Raw genomic sequence first — 25,139 nt, 5'->3', positions numbered from 1 at the left:
TTTCCCACTCAGCCCTCTGCCCCAGGAAATACTTCACACTAAGGCAGTAGAGGTGAAAATCCACCCTAAACATAATTGTTATAATTACATGACTGAAGAACCAACCCAAAGAAGAAGAAAAAGAACGACAGCAATCAATTTTTATTTATTTAGCACCTTTAATGTCATAAAATGCCACAAGGGCTTCATAGAATCATAGAATTTACAGTGCAGAAGGAGGTTATTCGGCCCATCGAGTCTGCACCGCCTCTTGGAAAGAGCACTCTACCCAAGCCCACACCTCCACCCTATCCCCATTACCCAGTAACCCCACCCAACACTAAGGGCAATTTTGAACACTAAGGACAATTTAGCATGGCCAATCCACCTAACCTGCACATCTTTGGACCGTGGGAGGAAACCGGAGCACCAGGAGGAAACCCACGCACACACGGGGAGAACGTGCAGACTCCGCACAGACAGTGACCCAAGCCTGGAGCTGTGAAGCAATTGTGCTAACCACTATGCTACCGTGCTGCCTTTCACATGGGCATTATGAAGCAAGGTTAGATACAGTCACAGACGGTGGTATTAGGGCAGATGGCCGAAGAGATAGGTTTTAAGGAACATTAGGAAAAAAACACTAGAGAAGCAGAAAAGTTTAGGTAGGGAGTCCCAGAGCTTAGGGACTTAGCCACCAATTGTGGAGGGATTCAAATCAGGGGCTGTTCGAGAGATCAGAATTTGTTAAGTGCCGCCATTTTGGAGGATCCTAAGGACGGAGATGATTACAGATGTAGGGAGGGGTGAGATCAAGGAGGGACAAGGTTTAAAATCAAGGTGTTGTTTGACTGGGGCTTGATGTGGATCAGCGAGCACAGGGTAACGGGTGAATGCTGCGAGGATGGATGCCGGCAGGATTGGAGGATAGAATATAGGATCCTGGCCAATTGTACATTGTAATTCTCAAAGTCAAGTGATGAAGGTTTTGGCAGCATTTAAGCCGAGATAGGTGTGGATGTTATGGAGCTGGAAATAAGTGGTCTTAGTGATGGCTTGAATAGTGTCAGCGCTGTGTTGTGTGCATTTGCACTTGAATTATATGTAAACGTATTTGTTCTTGGAAGGAATTAAACATTAAAGGAAAGAAGCATACTGACTGGTCAATGGTGTCTTAGTTACTGTCTGCATGCAATAATCTGAGTAGCAATTGTGGTAGACTGAAGTTGATTTATAAAGAAATAAATTACATGAAAGTAGTACTTCATAGACTCTTCTGGCATCCGGTAGCACAGTGATTAGCACTGTTGCTTCCCAGCTCCAGGGACCCTGGTTCTATTCCTGGTTTGGGTCACTGTCTGTGTAGAGTCTGCACGTTCACCCCGTGTCTGCATGGCTTTCCTCCGGGTGCTCCGGTTTCCTCCCACAAGTCCCGAAAAACGTGATGTCAGAACTTAGAACATACAGTGCAGAAGGCAGCCATTCAGCCCATCGAGTCAGCACCGACCAACTTTAAGCCCTCATTTCCACCCCATCCCCATAACCCAATAACCCCTTCTAACCTTTTTGGACACGAAGGGCAATTTAGCATGTCCAATCCACATAACCTGCACGTCTTTGGAGAATAGGAGGAAACCGGTACACCCGGAGAAAACCACACAGACATGGGGAAAACGTGCAGACTCCCCACAGACAGTGACCCAGTGGGGAATCGAACCTGGGACTCTGGCACTGTGAAGCCACAGTGCTACTGTGCTAACCACTGTGCTACCGTCCTGCCCAATTTTTTCGACAGGCAGAGGGGTTGGCAAGTCAGGTAAATCTGACATTCTGAATTCTCCCTCAGTGTACCTGAACAGGTGCCCCGGTGTGGCGACTGGGTGATTTTCACAGTAACTTCATTGTGATGTTAATGAAAGCCTACTTGTGACACTAATAAAGATTATTATTATTAGAATGCAATTCCCACACTACTTAGATTGACTACATTTGACAGTGAAAAAATAAAGACTAAAAGTAATAGTATTTTATTTCATTGACTGATGGAATTTAACCCTGAAAAGCGTGAGGTGATACACTTTGGAAGGCGTATCATAGAATTTACAGTGCAGAAGGAGGCCATTTGGCCCATTGAGTAATTTAACAAGGAAGTATACTATAAAAGGTCTGACACTGTGAAGTTCCAAAGATCAAAGGGGCCTTGGTGTGTTTGTCCATCGATCTCTGAAGGCAGAAAGGCAGGTTAATAGAGTGGTGAAAAAAAACATATGGGACACTCGCTTTTATCAATTGGGGCATGGCTTCTCCTACAAGACGGAGTTCCATCTGAACTGGCTTCTATCCAAACCCCACACAAAGAAGAGTGCCACCTTGGAGCCCTGTCCAACTCTCACAATTTCAGGTCCGAGATTTCAAGCTTCATTAGAAGTGTGGCATGCCCTGCCCGCACGGTGTCCTGGAATTAAATGTTCTTTTGCGAATAAAAATTCAGAGAAGTCCATTCATTAATTTCATGCTTAAGAGGCAGGAAATGCTCGATTTCACTATTAGTTGAACTCACAAACTATTTGGAATTTTCTTCCCTATCATATTGCAACAATATGTTATTGTGCAAATCAGCAGATTCGGGTCTCATGAGAAGTTGGTGGAGCACCAACCTTTTATAAGCCATCAGATTGTCATCTCTGGTACAGCACTCGTCTGCTCCAGCAGCGTAGTAATCCCAGGTGGTTTTGGGTAAATGTTCTTTAGCATACACCTCAAAGTCAGACAGACATACCAAAGACATCTCTGGGTCATGCAGAGAGGATCTGAAAGAATAATAATTGCAGGGATGGTTCAACAGGGATCTCAATCTCTAACATTTATTGCAACAAATAAAAAGACTATAAATGGTGCAAAATAGTGACCTTTGTCTTCCACAGAACAAGGAAACATTTAGGTGCAGTCCTGACTGGGTTATCAAGATGTTGCTTTTAAAGTCAGGAATCATGAACCAACCATTTCTATTATTTTATCTGTTTATATCAGGGGGAAAGATTTTTGTAGCAATTAAAAAGTTAATCCTTTTTAGAATGCTACAAATCGTATTGTTTTAAAAGCTGTTTGATATCCGATAAAAAATCTTTGACTTCTTGATGGTTATGTTTCTTTTGGCATAAATACTTTGCCAGCACCTCCCAACCCTGCAACCTCGAACACTAAGGTGGTCAGGAACTGGAATATTATGGAAAGACCCTCTCCAAATCCCTCTCCATTTCACACACCATTCTGATATAGACATACAACACCATTCTTTCATCGTTGCTATGTCAAAATTCTGCAATTTCCTGTGCAATACTGTGACCAGAGATCTGCCATAGCCCTGGAGGATCATCAACTAGGGATAGCAAGGGCAACGGGAAATGGGCAATAAATCTGGTCTTTTCAGCATCACTACGTCCTGCAACAAAGAATAAAAGTTTAAAGCCCAGTCAATCTAATGCATTGAGGAACTGTCCACAGCTTTATGAATGATAAAAAAATACTTTTGTTGGTACCTTGGACGAGAAAGAACAATTACAATTGAATATAATGGAAATTGGCATGTGTATCACTGAAACAATTTGATAGATAAATAACTGTCTCGATTTTGTGGTCAAGGGTGGTGGAACAGCACTTGTCATTCATCTCGATGACAACTGAACTCATCTAGGTTTCCAAATCAGTTCGAGTGGGTGGGCTTGATGAAGATCTGCATCAGTCTCTTTCAACCGCACTATTTAAAGCAGTCATTTTCAAACCCGGGCTCGCGACCCGTGGATGGGTTGCGGGTGGGTGTCAGGAAGGTTGTGGTGCCATGCGTCACGGCATTCCCGATCGCAGGAAGAAGTGCTCAACGGCTCGACCAGCTTTTAAAAGTGCCAGCAGGGACCAGCTTTCAGATTGTTGGCCTTTCTGTGTATGTGTACCCCTTCAGCAATGCACAGGCCCAGAGCCCAGCGGAGCAGAACGTATTCTCCTGATGTCAGCGCACTGACCCAGGAGCAGATTTTAAAAATAAAAAAAATTGCTGTAGTCTTCCTGTCTGGAGTGTCGGCAGAGAGCAGGTCACGTGCCCCGTACACTGACGTCATGTGTTCTGGGCGCACAAGAGTGATTCCTCCATTTTGCAGCTGCCAGCAGTGCTGGTGTGAACTCCAGGGCCTCTGGTGAACAACCCATGAAGAAGCTGAAAACAGGAACAAAGCAGCAGAAAGATGATTATTTGAGGTGGGGTGCTGCAAATCAGGATGCAAAGCCCATGTGTGTTATATGCAGGGAAGCAATGGCAAATGAAAGTTTCAAACCCCCAGAAATTCAAAGGCATTTGAAGACTAAGCAAGGAAAGTTCGAGGACCAACCTCTTGATTTTTTTCCAACGTATGCAGTGAGATCTTAAATCATCAGCTGAAGTCATTATCAGAAATGCAACATTAAAAAACAAAGCAAGCGAGATTGTGAGGACAAAGCAGGCTCACCTGTCAAACTAAAGGTAAGAGAAAATGGTGGGTCGCGAAGTTCAGGCGTCAAGGTTAATGAAGGTCGGACACCATGGGTCGCAAAAGTCGGCCGCCATGGGTTTCAAAGGTCGGCCGGCGTGGGTCCCGAAGGTGGTAAAAATGGGTCCTGGGCAAAAAAGGTTGAAAGACACTGATTTAAAGGGACCCTACTTGAAGACTGGCAGAAGTGTGTTGACAAAGCTCAAGCCTGCATAATAAGGGCTCAACATGGTGGCACTGTGTTCCAATTCTGCATCTTTGGAGATTTTGGTCCAGGCTGAAAGGGAGATTCTACTCTCCACTAATTTAAGGAAGAAGGCAGCAATTGTAAACAGGTTTACGTGTCTGGAAGTAGCAAGGGAAGTCAGGAGCAGAGGTATGGCATAGTGCTCCTGGAAGAGGTTTAATGATCTCAGCATAGCAGGGAAGGGTAGCGGCATGGTACACTCAATTCAAACACCTCACTCTGCCTTGCCTAAGCCTTCTGTACATCAATCCTCACATCAGCACACTTTCCAGATGCATCCATCCCTCTTTGTACAACCACCTCCTCACATCCCCATCTAACCATCTACCACTGGCATTCACTCTCATCTTGTTGCAATGGCTCATTGCAGGAGGTGAGAGCACAGATCACATGAGAGAGGCAGAGAAACAGAAGAAGTCCTCCAGACATCTCCATACTGACAGCTGGTTATGGTCATCTGAAACTGTGGCGACACTTTTATTGTCACATTTATGTTTCAACTTAATGAATCTCAAAATGTACTTACCACTTCATTGTCCCACCTTGCCCATTTTTACCTGTCCCTTCTGACTTGTGAAGAATTAGGCACTATTTGTGCTTGTAGTTGGGGGGGGGGGGGGGGGGGGGGGGGGTACATCAGATTATTTCTCCTCCTTTTAAATGCCCTGCTTTCACTCTCAGGTGGATGTAAGTGATTTCAAAGAAAGGTTAGAGAATTACCCCTGGTGGCCTGACAAATATTTATCCTTCAATCAACATCAGGACACAATACATCTGGTCTTTGTTGTGGTTTATGGGATCTTGCTCTGCACAAAGTGGCTGCCAGATTTCCGAGACTAAATCAGTGCTACAATTTCAAAATACTTCATTGGTTGTCAAATTCTTTGGGAATTCCTTAAGTCATGAAAGATTCTACATAAATACAAATCTTTTACTTTGCCCCTTTCCTCCCATTGGACTTCAGTCTTTTGATACTGTTGTGCGCGGTGGAGCAGACCACGATCATCCTAGAAACACTGGCTGGCGCACACTGCAAGGGCTCCCCCACTTCTCTCCAGGCATCCCAATAGCTTGCTCAGTTACAGCTCTGGTGCTCATGTGGATTCTGTTGTACCTTTCCTTCAGTGTTTGGGTTTCTCAGAGGCATCGTCAGCCACGCTTTCAGAGGGTAATGCTTGTCACCGAGAAGCCAGCTCCGGATTCTGTTTCGAGCTGTTACTATCTCTGGGAGATTTGACTGGTGCAGGATGAAACCATCATAGCAGCTCCTGTTGTGTTATGCTACAAGTTGAACTATGTAGATTTAACAAGCACTAACTGGTACCATGTTGTGTTATGCTTCTTCATGTAGCATAAGCTGCTTCCTTGATGTATACTCTGACAAAGGAAGGTTCAGACTTGGAGATAGCTTTAACGCATTTATTGAACAGTTAACAATTCTCCTACTCGAGTTCGACTCTCCTGCTAATCTTACTATAGTAACTCAATCTAACTAACCAGTCTGCTCTAATCCATGCGGTGGGTGTGATGCTTCCTGATCTGCCCCTGTCTCTCTGAGTGTCGGCTATGGAAAGAGAAAGAGCATGTGTGTCCTGTCCTTTTATCTGGGTAGCCCTCTTGTAGTAGTGTCACCTCTGGGTGTGTCTTGACTGCCCATTGGTCGTGTCCTATCTTACTGACCTATTGGTTGAATGTCTGTGTGTCATGATGTCTCTGGTGCTCCCTCTAGTATTTACTTAGTTGCAGTGTACCTACATTAACCCCTTGTGTATTCACAGTGATGCATATCACCACAGCTCCCTGGGAAGTTTTGCACAGATGCACGTTGATCTTCTGCTGCTTGTGGACCACTGAGCTTCGATACAGCAGAATCTCTTTCAGTTGAAGAAGAATGGCGGTGCCTTGATTGCTGCATCTGTGCAGTCAATAACTCCCAGGACTCGTGGGTGGCTAGAGCCACAAATCCAAGCACCTGCTCATTCGTGCTGGTGTCATGAGTATTGAAATATTGGCCCTGACATACATAGGATCCGTCACTGGGAATCCAGCCAGTAAATTGCTGAGATTCTACAAATACCACCAGCAGATCCTTGCAAGAAGGCAGAAGCAAAGAAATTAAGGAGTATGTTGACCTTGTCTTCCACTGGAAATCCATGCCCACCTTGTCCACTTGGAAAGAGGCCTACTTCCAGGAGGCTGCAAAGATCAGCGACCACCTGATGGGAAGTTCTGAGCTCCCTGTGGCATGGGTGCTCAGTCATTTCCAGGAAACTGATCCCCTATCTGGAAAGCCAATGTTGGGATACTGCCTCTTGTGAGCGAGAGCTCCATCCCTCATTCCATCTGTCCTCTGGAACTGGCAAGTGGTTAAGGAGGAGAAGGCCGCTTCTACTCCTCCTCCAGCCGCTGGTGGTGGTGCTCGTCTTGATCCATCTGCTCCTTATTGAAGGCAAAAGTAGAGTTGCAGACGTGGCTCCCATGCTGATCTGAAGGTTGACAGCCGCAGATCAAAAACAATAAACTCAAACGTAGCAGAAATGATCAAAGTATGGAGACTCACTGCCAAAGTAGTGAAAGCACACTTTCGCAACAAGTCCTGTGAGAAAAATACTTTCACCTCAGCAAGGCAGCAGGTGTCAGACCTCAGTATATAAAGCATTTCTTTCCAGTTTTGTCAAAGCCCACTGCCCTCTCGTCATGTTTTCCTCTGAGTCGCGAGAAGCACACAAAACCCACATGCATATTGTTAAATCCATGATCCTGAGTTAAAAGGGCAGCTAATGAACATTTTACATGTTTAAATATGTCAATCTACCTATCTGTACTCCTGTCCCATGGACAGCTGATCGCTGCTGAACACTCAAGGTTAAAGGCCTGAGTTTGGTTTATAGGCCCCGCCGTGGTACAACATACTCACGCCATCCGGTGCGTTTCAGTGGTGATTTTAATGCGGTTTCCATGGTTCTAGCAATGGAAGCTAACTCAGGCAGCAGTTTTCAAATATTTAAAGTTTATTTTTGTATATATTTTCATCAGAGATTTTCCATTTTAACAAATAAAGCAACAAACCCACTAAACAAGCAGTTGGTTAAGCTTAATCATTAAACTTGGTGCCTCCGTTTATACCAGGAGAAACAATGAACAGAAAAGCCAGAGAATGGGGGAGAAGAAGATAAAACCATGAAAGCATGGTAAAATGGTGCACACCTCCAAAAGTCGCAACTGCTCATATGGCCAATGAAAATATAGGACAGGATTTTTGCACGCCATTTGGGTGAGCATCAACTCCAGTTATACCTGAGACACTTAGGGCGGAATTCTCCCCCACGCTGGGTGGGAGAATCGCGAGAGGGCCGGGCGACTCACGACACGCCGCCTTGGCACCCCCCGTGATTCTCCCACCCCCGCTCGCAGAATCGCTGCTTGCCGTTTTTCACAGCGACCGGTGATTCTCCGGCCCAGATGGGCCGAACGGCCTGATGTTCCCGACCTGTTCACGCCGGCGGCAACCACACCTGGTCGCTGCCGTCGTGAACATGGCGCCAAATCTTCGTTTGTGGCTTGTGGGGGGCGGAGAGGGGAGTCAGCACCACGGCCGTGCTCGGGAGGGGACTGGCCCGTGATCGGTGCCTACCGATCATCGGGCCGGCGTCTCCAAGCGACGTACTCTTTCCACTCCGCCGCCCCGCAAGATCAAGCCGCCATGTCTTGCGGGGCAGCGGAGGGAAGACAGCAACTGTGCATGCGCGGGTTGGAGCCGGCAGCCGTTGTGACATCAGCCGCGCATGTACGGGTTGGAGCCGGCCAACCTGCGCATGCGCGGCTGACGTCACTTAGGCGCTGCCATTGTGTCATTCTCGGCGCGTCGCCCGCCGGCCGAGATTTACAGAGCGCCACTCCTAACCCCCCGGGGGGTGAATAAGGTGCGAGGAGCGGCCTCCGAGGCCTTTGTGAAACTCGGCCGAGTTCACGGCGGCCTTCCCGATGCTGCGCGGGAGCGGAGAATTCTGCCCTTAGGGTGTGATGTGTACCAGCCATACTGTGCCCGAAAAGCAGCACGCAAGGGACAACATGACCAGTAAATGCCAGAAGACACTGCTCCCTGGATCCTGCTCCTGACTCACTATGTCTCACGAGATCTAACACAATCTTACAAGATGTCGCGATGTAAAGCCCGCCCATTGTGGGTGGGATCACTTCTTTGCAAATCTGCATATTAAAGTGAGATAGCTAGTCTCACTTTAATATGCAGTTCCCTGAGGTAACCAAAGCATTGGGATCTAATCCCTTCATCTTGGAGACCTCAGGCGAGCGTCTTTTAATGCTTGTCTCCAAGAGAGAGGGCCAGATGGAACGCAATTTGTGGAGATCTCCAAGGGGATCAAAGGCCCCCAGGTGCTTTCTCTCTGGGTAGGGTGGCACCCTGCCGCTGCTGGTGCCAGCTTTGCACCCTGGTACTGTCACCTGAGTGCAAGCCTGGTACTGCCTAGGTGCCCAGGTGGCACTGCCAGCTCGGAAGGGCAGATTTCTGCACTGAGGACCTTCGATGAGGAGGGCTTCTCAGTGCACAAAATGGAACTAAGTGCAACCTTGGCATCGGTTCCTTGCAATTAGCCGGAGTTGCGTTAGATAGCATTCCGAGTGCCAGGAACCGTGCAGCTAAACGTGCTCGCTAATGGGACATAGCTCCCATTTGGTGGAATCGCGCCCATAATAACATCTTTTTCTCAGATCCGAGACATCAAGGCCGGGATTCTCCCTTCTGGGGACTAAGTCCCCACGCCGGCTGGAGAACCAGCGCCAACCGGCGCCAATGGGCCGAGCGGCCGTCCGCTTTTGGCCAGTCCCGCCGGTGTGAATCATTCACCTTAGACACCGACGGGAATTGGCAGGTAAGTCGGTGGGGGCGGTCCTTTGGGGGGGGGCGAGGGGATCTGACCCCGGGGGGGGGGGGGGGCACGGTGGCTTGGCCCACGATTGGGGCGCACCGTTCTGTGGGCGGGCCTGTTCAATGGGGGCACTTCTACCTTCCGCGCCGGCCCCAGTGGGGGGTTGGAGAATCCCGCCCCAATTCTTTAATCAAAAAACAAAATGAGATTTGCAAAGGCATAAGTTCGAAGGGGGTATTTTACATTTAACCACAAACCGCAACAAATCCCCAATATCTAGTACAGTAGAGTGATCATTATTCCACACATATACACACAAACACACACAGAAGACCAGCAAATATTCATACAGTTGGTTCAGATTGTCAATCATTGCAATCGTTGAAGACTGCGTCTCCTTTCATACGGAAATTGAATGGATAAATGGATACCAAAAAGTAGGGGTAACAGAATACCTGGATAAAGCTGTGGGCACTATGATGCACGCCCTCCTGCACAGGCCAACAAAAATAAAGCTACATAATATACAAGATCCCTTATAGTTAAAAATCAAAACGTAACTCATCCTCCCAGCAATGAACGGATACCCCAGGAAGAGGGGAACAAACAGGATACCACCATCGGTACAAGATGTGACTTGGCAGTGTACAGGAACCAGTAAACCAAGGATAATTAAACCATGCCAAGACTCGCTACACAATATACCTCACTCTTCTCCAGCCAAATCAGAGGCACCGTTTAGGCCCCGTCAACACTAAAAAAATTATACCACCTTCCACCGAGGAAACCCCACCGACAAGGAGACAAATCGTCAAGACACTCACCAACAGAGTATCTCAATTCCTCTCCCCCTGTCCGCTCCCCCTGGCAAGATAAGGGAAACCCTCCAGAATTAAATATAACAAATCACAGCCAAAAACAGTGCCTCTCCTACCCAGGTAAAGAAAGGAAACTCCAGCTAGAGATGAATACCAGACGTTTGGTGGGTGTGGTATTTTTCAAGTACTGGTTTGCTGACCACAAAAGCACGAAAAAAACAAAAGCTTTTATCAGAGATGTGTTTGTTCACAGGTTGCGAGACTAAACTGACAATTAACCTGTCCAAACTGCTGCTGATGTCATCAGTACATCACATGATCAAACTCTTAAAGTGACTTTGTTCCAACGAGGGAATAGACATGAATACACAGCAACAAGGTCTAGCAATGTACACTTTTGCAAGAAGGATATCCGAAACAGAACAGCACAGCCTCATAAGAAACAGGATACGGCACCCTCCAGGGGAGGTCAAGCCTCAAGAAGGACATCTGGGAGTCCCTATATAAGACCACTTGGAGGGGAGGCGACTTACTCTGCCACCCAGCCTAACAGCCAACTGTAGAAAGACTAACAACGCTGACCCGAAGCATTCAGACTCACACTCAGGCCCCACCACCAACAGGATAATACCTCCCCAGTGGAACCAAATGTCTGGCAGCAGAGTGGTCCAGAAGCTCCCAAAAGGGGACATCTCGGGAGAGGGTGATCTACTCCCTCGCCCACCTGACCCTGATAAACTTGTTTAGTACTGCCCTAACATACTCAACTAAACTAAACTAGGATCAACAGCACACTAGAATAGTCAAGAATACTCATATAACTTTTTTACTCACAGGTCTCCCCTCTGGGACTCACGACACGCCGCCCAGCCCCCCCCCCCCCCCCCCCGCCGCTCGCCGAATGGCCGCTCGCCGTTTTTCATAGCGAGCGGCGATTCTCCGGCCCGTATGGGCCGAACAGCCTGCCGTTCCCGACCGGTTCACGACGGCGGCAGCCACACCTGCTCGCTGCTGTCGTGAACATGGGCGCCAGATGCTCGTTTGAAGCTTGTGGGGGGCGGAGAGGGGAGTGAGCACCACGGCCGTGCTCGGGAGGGGACTGGCCCGCGATCGGTGCCCACCGATCATCGGGCCGGTTTCTCAAAGAGACGCACTCTTTCCCCTCCGCCACCCCGCAAGATCAAGCCGCCACGTCTTGCGGGGCAGCAGAGGGGAAGACGGCAACAGCGCATGCGTGGGTTGGAGCCGTCAGCCGTTGTGGCGTCAGCTGCGCATGCACGGGTTGGAGCCGGCCAACCTGCACATGCGCGGCTGATGTCACTTAGGCGCCGCCATCACGTCATTCTCGGCGCGCTGCGTCAAGGCCCGGCGACCGAGACTTACGGAGCCCCGCGCCTAGCCCCCCGGGTGGGGGTGAATAAGGTGCGAGGAGCGGCCTCCGAGGCTGTCGTGAAACTCGGCCGAGTTCACGACAGCCTTCCCGATTCATCGCGGGAGCGGAGAATTCCACCCCTGGTGCATGGATATTTCCTTTCCGGCCCCATCTCTCCGAATCAACCAGGATGTTCAACATACCATGCAGCAGGATTTCCAAAGACTGAAGGCAAGCCCCCACTGAGGAAAATGCCCTATTGACCGACAGGATTCCCAGCTCCACTTCATCCATTCTCTTCAGAATATCTTACAGTTCACCAGTATGAGCACCGATAATCTGTGCCGGGGAGCTAAGACCACCATCCACAACCTGATTTACAATGGCAGCCATTATCTCAATGCCAACGGTATCGCAGAAGCATAGGCCCACTCACCAGCGAAACTACCACTGTGGACGGGACACCACCCAGTTTGTAGATGGTCAATTTAAAGAGATAATCAATAAATCATGCAGGCTATTATCATCCTCTTGCTCAAATTCCTGATTTGGGCTTTGGTCAGATAGTGCTGGGGGGGACTAACTTATACAATGCAACCCCGTGAGTGAAACTGGCAAGTTGACATGTACTTCCGGCAACCGGAAATTCCCACCCGAGGTCAACAGACTTGTACATGGTCCCGTGCAGTCCAGAGCTACCTTGCTGAAGGAGTGGCAAGAAGGTCCAGCCCCCAAGTGTCAATTTGGGTTGTGTTTAGTGGGGTGTTTTGCGTATATGTAATGGCGCGATCGCGACTTATATTCACCTGCACTCGGCGCAAAAAAATGAGTCCTCACGTGAATCTCGCCAATCCTGACTCCCTCGTCATCTGATTTGGCCAACATGTGCCACAGCTGTTCACCACTAACAAGGGGGTGTCGTTTTTAAATGCTCCCTTAGCACTCACTCCCAGTCTAGATTTGAGGATGGCGTTGCTTTGGCGATGCCGACTGGCCAGGCTTTTCAACGCTGTGGATGAGAGGTGGTCAGAGGGGGTCAGAGGACCACCAGCAGAGTTAGCAATGCCAACTGGGCAGCAAGGGCAGCTGAAAGGAGTGCAGGAGCATGATCAAGAGGACCGCCATCCAATGTAGAAAGAAGATGAACGGCCTCTAATTTCAAATCTCTGCTCCCCAATCTACTGGCTGACACCGCGCACTCTGCCAACATCCAATCCCCAAGCTTGTTTCCCAGAACCCCCTAGCACCGTCCAGCACAACCCCTTCATGTCCAGCTGCGGTGCCCATACATGCTATTTGATACAGGCCCCACCCCGACCCATCACGTTTATGGCTCACAATGTCCTCTCTTTGTCCCCACAGGGTAAAATAGCTCAGAATAAGAGAGAAAGGGCTAAGACAGGAGGAGGAGTTCCAGAGATCCGAGTCCTCACTCCCTGTGAAGAATGGGCCCTGAAGATCGCGGGGTTGCCCTAGGGGAGAGCAGAGATCGACAGTGAGGTTGGCCTGTGCAGAGAGGTGAGGATCCACTCCCCTTTCATCCAGATGACCTGTCCCAAATGAGTTCTTGATGTCCCACAAAATTATCCTTCTCTCTCACTGACCACATAGCCATCGTCTTGTAGAGTCACCATCTGATGAGGCCGGGTTATCCAGTGTCGCACACCCTGTCATCCAAGAGACCACCTGAGAGGAGAGCTCTGAGGGGAACACCGGTGAGGCATCACAGCTATCACCCCCACCTTCCACCAGTGCAGACACACACCTCAGTGGATGTCATTAGTGGATAGCACAATCTGGTGAGCGCCACGCAGCTGTTGATGCACAGTAGGTGGAGGCAGAAACCCCAGGCGACACACCAGTCGGAGTTGTGCTGGATCCCAGGATTCAGCTGGGTCTCAGCCAGATGCTGAGCCTCTGGACATCCTCTCCCAGAGCTGATGCAGTTGAAAGGCCAGAGCTGTGAGATTCAGGAGGGAGTGTTAGTGGCATTCCAGTGATTGCAAAGCCAATTGGAGGAGTCCCAAAGCCTTCAGGCACAGGAGATGGTGCCGGCACTGCAATGCTCACAGGCTAACAGTGCTAGGGTGGTGACCACAGTGGAAAACCTGGAGCATGCGTCCGCTCCTCGAATGGTGGGGTCTAAGGCATTGCTCAGTCTGGACGACCGTATCTGAGGGACTTGACATCATGTCCTGTTTGTTGAAGACATGTCCCAGATACAGGTGGACATTGTCAAGGCACCCCAGACTGTGGCCCATTCACAGAGGACCATCGCTGAGGGCATCGACACCATGATGCAGACTCAGCGGCTTCTTGAGTTCACTCCAGCTGCCTCTCCTTCTCATGGGGTCCCCCAGGGCCCTCAGGGAAAAGGAAGTGCTGGAGTCCATCCTGGCACCTTCCATCAAGGAGACTAAGGTGGTTTCCAGTTCTCCCCCCTCCTGACACTAGCGCATCTCAAATGCAGAGGGCAGATCAGGTGTATGTTGACACCTGTGATGCCAGTAAGTCGGCCGCAGCCCTCTGGTTCCAGGCCCTCCAAAGGATAACCACCATAGACATCGAAGGCCACAGAATGCAGCAGGCTGCCTCCACCTTTTTTGAAAATAAATTTAGATTACCCAATTATTTTTTCCAATTAAGGGGCAATTTAGTGTGGCCAATCCACCTACTCTGCACATTTTTGGGTTGTGGGGGCGAAACCCACGCAGACACGGGGAGAATGTGCAAACTCCACACGGACAGTGACCCAGAGCCGGGATCGAACCTGGGACCTCAGCGCCGTGAGGCAGCTGTGCTAACCACTAGGCCACCGTGCTGCTCTGGCTGCCTCCACCTTTGATAGTGCATCCTGGGGACACACCTAGATGGAGCACTAGACCACAGAGGATCTTGAAGAGTGAGGAGCAGGGTGGGCACTGGTGAGGTCACTATCTGTAGCTAGAGGGAATGGAAATCCTGTCACATTAAAATGTTCACCATTAAAACATCCGACACTTTACACGTGAAGCTTCTATCACTTTAAACTTCACAGAGGGCCTGCCCGCACTCCCATCCCCTGTTCCTTCACTCTCCACCCCTACAGTGGTCCAAGATCAAAAGTCTCCGATACAGACTCCATTCAGAGGATAGGTGCGAGTGTGCTGTCAGCAGAAAGACAGCCAGCAGACTTAATCAGAACTTGAAGAGCACCAGAGCTTTCCTCACAGCGAGTTATCATCACTCTCCTGCCTTGTATGCTGACCTACTGACAGTGCCAATCGTGGCCTATCATCCTGGAGTGATGTTACATTGGCCATTGGAGGGGGAAACATGGTGGTCAGCGATTGGGCGGTATAATATGGTTGGGGAGGGGGGGGTATTGAGCTGATGGAAACAGACACATCTCACGGGAACCTGGAAATGATGAAGGCCCCTCTGATCCTCCTTCCTTGTCAAACTCTTGCCGCTGCCTGTTCCCCGTCCTCTGGCTCCTCCTCGGGCTTGTCCTCCAGCCCCACCTGGTCCTCCTCAAGTGAGGCTGCATGTTCTTCACACTCCTGCTTGTCCAGCATGTCGCCCTGATGCTTTGCTGGATTGTGGAGGGCATAGCAGACCACCACACAGCGGGAGACCCTCGGGGGTGGGGCTGGGGGGGATTGTACTGTAGAGCCCTGCTAGAGAGGTCCAGGCAGCTGACCATATTTTGAGCAGCTCAATACACTACTCAAGGACAACATAGGTAGCAGAGTGGGCTTCATTACATTGGGTCTCCGCCTCTGTCTCAGGCCTCCGCACTGGGTTCATCAGTATTGGCCTCAGTACATATCCGTTGACCTCCATGAGTTAACCTATCATCCTGGGGTGGCCCTTGAAGACACTGGGGATCTCCAAGAGTCCCAGGATGTAGCTGTGTTGCACGCTCCCAGGGTAGCATGCACACTTATGCATTACCCTGACACAGTGGTTGCACACGATCTGAACGTTCGGGGAGTGGAACCCCTTCGTGTTAATAGAGGGCATTCCTTGATGCCCCGGTGGTCGCAGGATGACATTCGTGTCATCAATCGCCCCCTGAACCTGGGAGCAAATCCTGCAGCCCGGGCACCTTGGTGGGTCTGGTGGAAGTCGAAAGTGATATAGTCGGATGTCCGGGCAAACAGACTGTCCGTCAACTCCCAGATACACCTATGGGCTGGTGACTGTGACACAGATTCCCGCTCGAACACTGGAATTACTGAGTGGCATAGAAATTTAGGTCTGCCATGACTTTTACGGCCACCGGGTGCTGGCGCCCTCCTCCTCTACGGGGTGCCATGAATGCAAGGACGCGGCACAGGTGCTTCACTGTCTCTTTGTTGAGATGCAGCCTTCTCCGGCATCTGCTGTTCATCAGCTCACTGAAGAACAAATGACGCCTGCATTCCTTGGCATGGCACTGACCTCCCCTTCTTGTCCCCTCCTCAGCTTAATGGGTGGCCGGTCTTGAGGTTGTGCAGCAGCCGCCTGTACACATGGTGCCACCTCCAGCCTACATTGGACTTGCTGTCTTCTTCTGCCCACCTCAGTTGCAACAATCACAACAAGGGCAGCCTCTGTGGGATCAACTGCTGCAAACATATTTGTATCTGGAAGAAATTGGAGAAGGAGAGAGACTGGCAATCAGTTAGGTCTTCCATCATAATTCGACTCCCAGCTTGGGTCACTGTCTGTGTGGAGTCTGTACGTTCTCCCTGTGCTTGCGTGGATTTCCTCTGGGCGCTCCGGTTTCCTCCCACAAGTCCAGAAAGACATGCTTGTTCGGTGAATTGGACATTCTGAATTCTCCCTCTGTGTACCCGAACAGGCACCGGACTGTGACGACTAGGGGCTTTTCACAGTAACTTCATTGTTGTGTTAATGTAAGCCTACTTGTGACAATAATAAAGATTATTCACTTCCGGTGGCGGCAATGCGGAGCTAAGCCGCACATTCGGCAGCTCCCGCTGAGAACGGACTTTGGGGCTCTTTTCAGGGCCCCCAACGGAGCTGTGGCGGCAAATCCCGACGGGGGATGAGGTCAGGAGTCGACCCCAACGGTCCTATGGTCCGGACCAGGAGTGGGGTAAGGAGAAAACCGGAGAAAGCACCCCTGTAAAAGCGGGGGAAGGAAGACAAAATGGCGGCCGGCGGAGGCCTTGAGGAGCTGAGGCAGTGGGCTCAGGAGCAGCAGGCGACTCTGCTGCGCTGCTTCCAGGAGCTTAAGTTGGAGCTGCTGGAGTCACTGACGGTAACCAACAGGGAGCTGATGGAGACCCAGACAGCCCAGGGGGCTGCGATCCGGGAGCTGCAGCAGCAGGCCTCCGAAAGGGAGGATGAGGTCGTGGCCGTGGCGGGGAAGGTGGAGATGCACGAGGCGCCCCATAAAAGATGGCAGGAGCGGTTCGAGGAGCTCAACAACCGGTCGAGGAGGAGGAATTTGCTGATCCTGGGCCTCACGGAGGGGCTGGAGGGGTCGGACCTAGCGGCCTATGTGGTGACTGTGTTAAACTCGCTGATGGGGGCTGGGTCCTTCCAGGGGCCCCTGGAGTTAGAGGGGGCCCACAGAATTCTGGCTAGGAGGCCCAAGCTGAACGAGCCGCCGCGGGCGGTGTTGGTGCGGTTTCATCGGTTCGTAGATCGTGAGTGTGTGCCAAGAAGGAGTGGAGCAGCAAGTGGGAGAACACGGAGGTGCGGATCTTCCAGGACTGGAGTGCGGAGGTGGCGAGGCAGAGGGCCGGGTTTAACCGGACGAAGGCGGTGCTCCATAGACGGAGTGTGAAGTTCGGCATGTTGCAGCCGGCGCGTCTGTGGGTCACCTATAAGGATCGGCACCATTATTTTGAGTCCCCGGAGGAGGCGTGGGCCTTTGTGCAGGCCGAGAAATTGGACTCAAACTGAGGGTCTAAGATGGGGGATGCTGTATAATACTGTATTTGTATTTGCTTGGTTTGAAACGAAAAATGAAATGAAAATCGCTTATTGTCACGAGTAAATATAAATGAAGTTACTGTGAAAAGCTCCTAGTCGCCACATTCTGGCGCCTGTTCGGGGAGGCTGTTACGGGAATCGAACCGTGCTGCTGGCCTGCTTGGTCTGCTTTCAAAGCCAGCGATTTAGCTCTGTAAATGTAAGAAGTGGGTTGGCCTTAGGGTGGGTGGGGTGATGTCGATTTGTCTTTTCTATATGGGTTTTTCTGCAGAGGTCGAGTGGACGGGTTTGGGCAGAGGGGTAAACGGGGAGTTCGGGGAGCTGGTGGGGACAATGGGAGTAGCCCTGGAGGAGGCGGGGCCAGGCAGGGCGAAAGCACGGGCTTTCTGCAGGTTTCCCGCGCTGGGAGATGGTGGGGGCGGGGTCGGGGCTGAGAAGCGCGGGTCGTTGCTGGCTGTTTTCTTTTCCCGCGCAAGAGCGGGGTGGGGGGGGAGGACCCATTGACGGGCACGATGGAGGAGGGGTAGTCCCACGTGGGGAGGAGTCGGAGGTAGGGCGGGAGTCGCCGGGGTCAGCAGAAGTTAGCTGGCTCACAGGAGTGCTATGGAGGGAGGGGCGCGGCTAGGAAGGGTACCGGGTTGCTGCTGAAACGGTCAGGAAGGAGCTGGAGGACGCAGGGGGTGCTGGAGGGAGGGAGTTGCCGCAGTGGGAAACTGGCAGAGCGGGGGACACTGGCCAGGGGTGGGCAAGGGATGGGGTAATCGGCAGGGGAGGGGGGCAGGGAGCCCTCTGATCCGGCTGATAACCTGGAATATGAGGGGGCTGAATGGGCCGGTCAAACGGGCCTGGGTATTTGCGCACCTGAAGGGGCTGAAGGCGGATATAACCATGCTCCAGGAGACGCACCTGAGAGTGGTGGACCAGGTTCGGCTGAGGAAGGGATGGGTGGGCCAAGTATTTCACTCAGGGCTGGATGAGAAGAGTAGGGGGGGTGGCGATCCTGGTGGGGAAGAAGGTGTCGTTTGAGGCGTTAAATGTGGTGGCTGACAGTGGCGGGAGATATATGATGGTGAGTGGCAAGCTGCAGGGGGAGCGGGTGGTGTTGGTGAATGTTTATGCCCCAAATTGGGACGATGCGGGGTTCATGCGGCGTATGTTGGGCCGCATTCCGGACCTGGAGGTGGGGGGCCTGATCATTGGGGGGGGGGGGGGGGGGGGGGGGGGACTTCAACAGGGTACTGGATCCCCCATTGGATCGATCCAAATCCCGGACGGGTAGGAGGCCGGCGGCGGCTAAAGTGCTGAGGGGATTTATGGATCAGATGGGAGGGGTGGATCCCTGGAGGTTTGCGAGGCCAAGGGCCAGGGAATACTCGTTTTTCTCCCACGTACATAAGGCCTACTCGAGGATTGATTTTTTTGTCCTGAGTAGGGGGTTGGTTTCGAGGGTGGAGGATGCGGAATACTCCGCCATTGCCATTTCAGATCATGCCCCGCACTGGGTGGACCTCGGGCTGGGGGAAGAGAGGGACCAACGTCCGCTCTGGCGCTTGGAGGTGGGGCGAGCAGGGTGTTGGCGCACCAGCTCCGAAAGGGGGACGCTGCCAGGGAGATTGGGGGAGTGACGGATAAGGCTGGGAAGGTGGTGCGGAGGGGAGTAGATGTTAATGGCGTCTTCAGAGACTTCTATGGGGAACTGTACCGGTCGGAGCCCCTGGTGGAGGGGGGTGGAATGGGGCGCTTCTTGGACAAGCTGAGATTCCCGAGGGTGGAGGAGGAGCAGGTGGAGGGACTGGGGGCGCCGATCGAGCTGGAGGAGGTGGGCATGCAGTCGGGGAAGGCACCGGGGCCGGACGAGTTTCCGGCAGAATTTTATAAAAGGTATTTGGACCTGTTGGACCCCCTGTTGGTCCGGACCTTTAACGAGGCAAGGGAGGGGGGGCTTTACCCCCAACTCTGTCACGGGCGCTGATTTCCTTGATCCTGAAGCGGGACAAGGACCCTCTGCAGTGCGGGTCATATAGGCCGATTTCGCTGCTGAACGCCGACGCTAAGCTGCTGGCAAAGATCCTGGCCACTAGAATAGAGGATTGCGTGCCCGGGGTCATTCATGAGGACCAGACGGGGTTTGTGAGGGGAAGGCAGTTGAATACGAACGTGCGAAGGCTCCTCAATGTCATTATGATGCCGGCCATGGAAGGGGAGGCGGAGATAGTGGTGGCATTGGATGCGGAGAAGGCCTTTGATAGGGTTGAGTGGGAATATTTGTGGGAGGTATTGGAGAGGTTTGGATTTGGGGAGGGGTTTATCCGGTGGGTGAGGCTGCTCTACGAGGCCCCGATGGTGAGTGTAGCCACAAATAGGAGGAGGTCGGAGTACTTTCGGCTGTACCGGGGGACGAGACAGGGGTTCCCCCTGTCCCCCTTGCTCTTCGCGTTGGCGATTGAGCCCCTGGCCATGGCATTGAGGGAGTCAGGGAACTGGAGGGGCCTGGTGCGGGGTGGGGAGGAGCATTGAGTGTCGCTGTATGCGGACGACCTGTTGCTGTATGTGGCGCACTCGGTGGGGGGGATGCCGGAGGTGATGAGGATTCTTAGTGAATTTGGGGGTTTCTCGGGGTATAAGTTGAACCTGGGCAAGAGTGAGTTGTTTGTGGTGCATCCGGGGGATCAAGAGGAGGGGATTGGTAGGCTCCCATTGAAGCAGGCAGGGAAGAGCTTCAGGTACCTAGGGGTCCAGGTGGCTGGGAGCTGGGGGGCCCTGCACAAGCTCAACCTCACAAGGTTGGTGGAGCAGATGGAGGAGGAGTTTAAGAGGTGGGATATGTTACTGCTGTCACTGGCGGGGAGGGTGCAGTCCGTTAAGATGACGGTGCTCCCGAGGTTTTTGTTCCTGTTCCAGTGCCTCCCCATCCTTATCCCGAAGGCCTTTTTTAGGAGGGTCAACAGAAGTATCACGGGATTTGTGTGGGCGCATGGGACTCCGAGGGCGAGAAGAGTGTTCCTGGAACGAGGCAGGGATAGGGGGGGGGGGGGGGGGGGGGGGGGGGGCTGGCGTTGCCCAACCTCTGTGGGTACTATTGGGCTGCCAACGCAGCGATGGTGCGTAAGTGGGTAATGGACGAGGAAGGGGCAGCATGGAAGAGGATGGAGGCAGCGTCATGTGTGGGCACAAGCTTGGAGGTGCTGGTAACGGCGCCATTGCCGCTCCCTCCAACGAGGTATACCACGAGCCCGGTGATGGCGGCTACCCTCAAAATTTGGGGGCAATGGAGACGGCATAGGGGAGAAGTGGGGGGCTCGATGGAGGCCCCGATACGGGGGAACCATCGGTTTGTCCCAGGGAGCATTGATGGTGGATTCCTGGGCTGGCACAGGGCAGGGGTTAGGAGGTTGAGGGACCTGTTTGTGGAGGGGAGGTTCGCGAGCTTGGGGGAGTTAGAGGGGAAGTTTGGGCTCCCCCCGGGGAACATGTTTAGGTACATGCAGGTGAGGGCGTTTGCCAGGCAGCAGGTGGAGGGGTTCCCCTTGCTGCCCCCACGAGGGGTGCGGGATCGGTTGCTCTCGGGGGTGTGGGTTGGAGGAGGGAGGATTTTGGACATATACCGGGTGATGCAGGAGGTAGACGAGGCCTTGGTGGAGGAACTGAAGGGTAAATGGGAAGAAGAGCTGGGTGAGGAGATTGAGGAGGGGACGTGGGCGGATGCCCTGGAGAGAGTGAATTCCTCCTCTTCCTGTGCGAGGCTTAGCCTCGTACAGTTCAAGGTGCTGCATAGGGCCCACATGGCTGGGACGAGGATGAGTAGGTTTTTCGGGGGCGAGGACAGGTGTGCCAGGTGCTCGGGGAGCCCAGCGAATCACGCCCATATGTTTTGGGCGTGCCCAGCGTTGGGGGAGTTTTGGAAAGGGGTAGCAAGGACGGTGTCGAGGGTGGTGGGATCCAGGGTCAAGCCAGGCTGGGGACTCGCAATTTTTGGGGTTGCAGTGGAGCCGGGAGTGCAGGAGGCGAAAGAGGCCGGTATTCTGGCCTTGCAACAAATAAATGTCCAAATCACACATCTCTAGCTTGATTAGCATGTGACCTGTAGTTACTCCTGGCGTGCATCCATTTGTCAGCTCAAAGTCAAAGTTTCACAGACACAAGGGCGCTCCTGTGCTGAATTTCAGGTTTGACAGGGCTGTGTTATCTGGCAGAAAGAATCCTCATTCTTTGCTCCAAATCTCACCTGCCATTAATTTGCACAGAGGGGCCACAGGCAGAAAGTTCAAAATCCATTACGCTGACGGTGACAGAACCAAGGAAAGTAATCTCAATGCACTGACCTTTCTGCCACTGAATGATCTGTACGTCAGGTTGAACCTGGCATAAAGTTGATTCAGAAGTTTACTGGAGGCCCACTGATAGTTCCTGGCCTGATTCATGAACCTTACAGAAATTCTGGCGCATTATGGTCCCAACCGGTCCTCTCAAGGTTAAATGGGCCTTTCTTAATAAAATGTCCTCGTGCTTGGTGCTGGCTTGGTGCCAGCCCCTGCTCTCCTCTGGTGCAGATGGTGCTTTCGTGATCATTGTCCAGTGGAAGTGTAATCAAAGTGTTGCTGAGAAATGCAGTAAGTTTCTGGAGAGTAGTGTGAAAATACCACTGGCTCTCTACATCTGTTTACTATTGAATAGCTCGAAGTGTTAAAAATAAATTCTATTTCAGTCTTCAAACAGCATAGCATGTGCTGGATTCGGTTCAACTATTCTAGTTTTAAATAGGAGTGAGCGTTGGTTCAGATGAACGCTAGCTTGCAGGTCTGCTAATGTTTCTTGTAACTACATTTTGGAAGAGAGAACATTGGAAGAACATGCAAAAACAAGTCATGGATAAAGCAAAGATGTACAATCATTTACACATTGCAGATACAGTCAGTTTCTGTCCTGTAAATGTGTATGTATATAATCATGCATTATAGATCATTTATTCACTTCCTGAAAGCACATTACATTTGGCTTCAACCCAGCACCCAGCCAAATTCTGACCTGATGGAAGAAAGCTCCAATCTTTGTTGCTCTCCTTGTTTGTTGATCAAATCTCCAATGCACAGACGGAAGAAGTAGCAGAATTCAGCAAACTAAGCAAAGTCCTGTAATCACCTGAAAATCTTTGAGACAGAAAGCATAGAGGACAGGACATTCCTCAGGGTCCTAGTGCCTCTCCAGTACTTGATACTGCCCCTTTTTCCTACATGGTGACTTCACTGTGATTGTTAGAAAACAGCAAGAGATAACAGTTCAAAAGAAACTTTTAAAAGATGGAATTAATACATCCCACTTCAGTGATATGTACTTAGCAATGTTTTTAAATTAGTTTCCCATCTAAGGCCATTTTAATTGATACTGGGATCAGCAAACTTTATTTCCATGTTCCTTTCCGACTGCAGTCTGACCACACTAGTTTCACGTCATTAACAAATCAACAGTTATTTGTGAGACTGTTTCATAGCAATGTGGATTCAATGGACTAAACCCTAACTCCCAAAAACAGGTGGATTAGGGTTGTGTCAAGGGTTAGAATGCAAGAAATATGGAACAGGAGCAGAATCTGCCTTGAAATTACTCAAAACCGGTTTTAAGGGAGGTGGGACAAGGGATGGACAAACAACTTAATTGCAGGAAACAGAACCACAGCCAGATGGGTTCCCCATATCTCTCACATGTCCCGTCCCCTCTCGGCCAAGCTCACTGCTCCTCCAATCACAGATTCCCTCTCGCCCAAGCTCACTGCTCCTCCAATCACAGATTCCCTCTCTCTTACACTCACTGCTCCGCCAATCACAGATTCCCTCTCTACCATGCTAACTGCTCCTCCAATCACAGATTCCCTCTCTACCACGCTAACTGCTCCTCCAATCAGATTCCCTCTCTACCACGCTAACTGCTCCTCCAATCACAGATTCCCTCTCTACCACGCTAACTGCTCCTCCAATCACAGATTCCCTCTCTACCACGCTAACTGCTCCTCCAATCAGATTCCCTCTCTACCACGCTAACTGCTCCTCCAATCACAGATTCCCTCTCTACAACGCTCACTGTTCCTCCAAATATGGATTCTCTTTATCCTGCACTGTTGACTCCTTAAATGGCGGCATGATTTAATGGCCTTGTTGCACCCAAATTGGTGACATGACGAGGCTGTTCAATCTTGTGAGAGGCCTCTCACGAGATTCGCGGCGCTTGGAAAGTCCGTGTGAGATCTCACAAGATCTTTATCTTGCCCTCGCCAGGTGTGATCCAGATTAGCATTTTTAAATGAGCCTAATGGATTCTCCTGAGGCCCGGAAACACATGGCCTCATTGAGGGAGACTTCGTCTTGGCTCCGTTTAGCACTGGTCCACACAAACATGGACGAGATGTAACAGCGCATGATTGGTCTCCCAGGATATTGCAGGCTCCTGGGTGATCGGGCTCTGGGCACTGCCAGGGTGGCAGGAGTGGTGTCAGGGTATTAGGCTGACAGTGTCAAGATGCCCAGGTGTCAGGTTGCCAGAGATTGGGCCCAAAGGTGCCCTGCCCTTAAGAAGTGGTGTGAGGGGGTTTGAGGACCCCCTAAGTGGTAAGGTGAGGTAGTGGGGCAATCCAGATACAGTGGCGGAGATGCCGAGGGGGCCGAAAGTTTGGGTTGGCATATAAAAACGATGCCCCAATCTCCTCCTGCACTGGCTGAGCCAAGATTGTCAGTGCAGAAAATTATGTGAGTGCGCCCACGGCGGCGCGTTCCTCGCAGAGGCCAAGAAAACCGGCAGAGTCCTGTTACACAGCGGGGTCATTCTCGATGCTGCAGTTTCTGAGAAATACCCACTATACCTGCCCAAAACAAGACTTTTATTTTGTAAATTCGCGCCCACAAATTCTCTCTCTCATGTACTTTCTACTCCTTCAATCAAAAAAGTGCAGCTGAGGAACTGAGCGCATATCCAAGAGTTTGGTAAGTGGTTGAGGGGAGCTGAGGAGTTGTTTGTCGTCTTTTGTCATATTTTGTACCCAGTAGGAATTGGTTCGTACTCTCCTTCAGGGAAAGGATTTAGCTGTTTGGTGAGTACCTACTGTTCCAGTCCTAAGGTTTAACAGAGTAACATTAACTCAGTTAATGGTAGGGAGTTGGGGAGAGTTACAAAACAACGAGATATAGGGGTACAGGTTCAAAGCTCCTTGAAGGTGGAGTCGCAGGTGGACAGGGTGGCAAAGAAGGCATTCAGCATGCTAGGTTTTATTGGTCAGAATATTGAATACAGGAGTTGGGACATCTTGTTGAAGTTGTACAAGACATTAGTAAGACCCCACATGGAATACTGTGTTCAGTTCTGGTCACCGTTTTATAGGAAGGATATTGCTAAATT

General features: G+C 51.1%; 1 protein-coding gene across 9 annotated transcripts in view; it reads right to left on the bottom strand.

Moving 5' to 3' along the window:
* hao2 (hydroxyacid oxidase 2 (long chain)) overlaps nucleotides 1-25,139 on the bottom strand; it is a 242,731-nt gene that overhangs the window by 29,140 nt on the left and 188,452 nt on the right. For 3 of the 9 annotated variants that reach the window (XM_038801985.1, XM_038801981.1, XM_038801979.1), the window contains exon 2: nucleotides 2,637-2,789. In XM_038801985.1, coding sequence (XP_038657913.1) covers nucleotides 2,637-2,767 — 131 coding nt within the window. In that variant the 5' untranslated portion in view covers nucleotides 2,768-2,789. Of the gene's footprint in view, nucleotides 1-2,636; nucleotides 2,790-4,478; nucleotides 4,627-10,569; nucleotides 10,737-22,078; nucleotides 22,131-22,781; nucleotides 22,955-25,139 lie in introns of those variants that run through there. The other 6 variants (XM_038801982.1, XM_038801983.1, XM_038801980.1 and 3 more) reach the window with 6 other exon arrangements.

This window comes from Scyliorhinus canicula, chromosome 7, assembly GCF_902713615.1.
Source record: "Scyliorhinus canicula chromosome 7, sScyCan1.1, whole genome shotgun sequence".
Classification (NCBI taxonomy): domain Eukaryota; kingdom Metazoa; phylum Chordata; class Chondrichthyes; order Carcharhiniformes; family Scyliorhinidae; genus Scyliorhinus; species Scyliorhinus canicula.
Note: the sequence above shows the minus strand (reverse complement) of the source record. Positions and strands in the feature narration are given on the sequence as shown.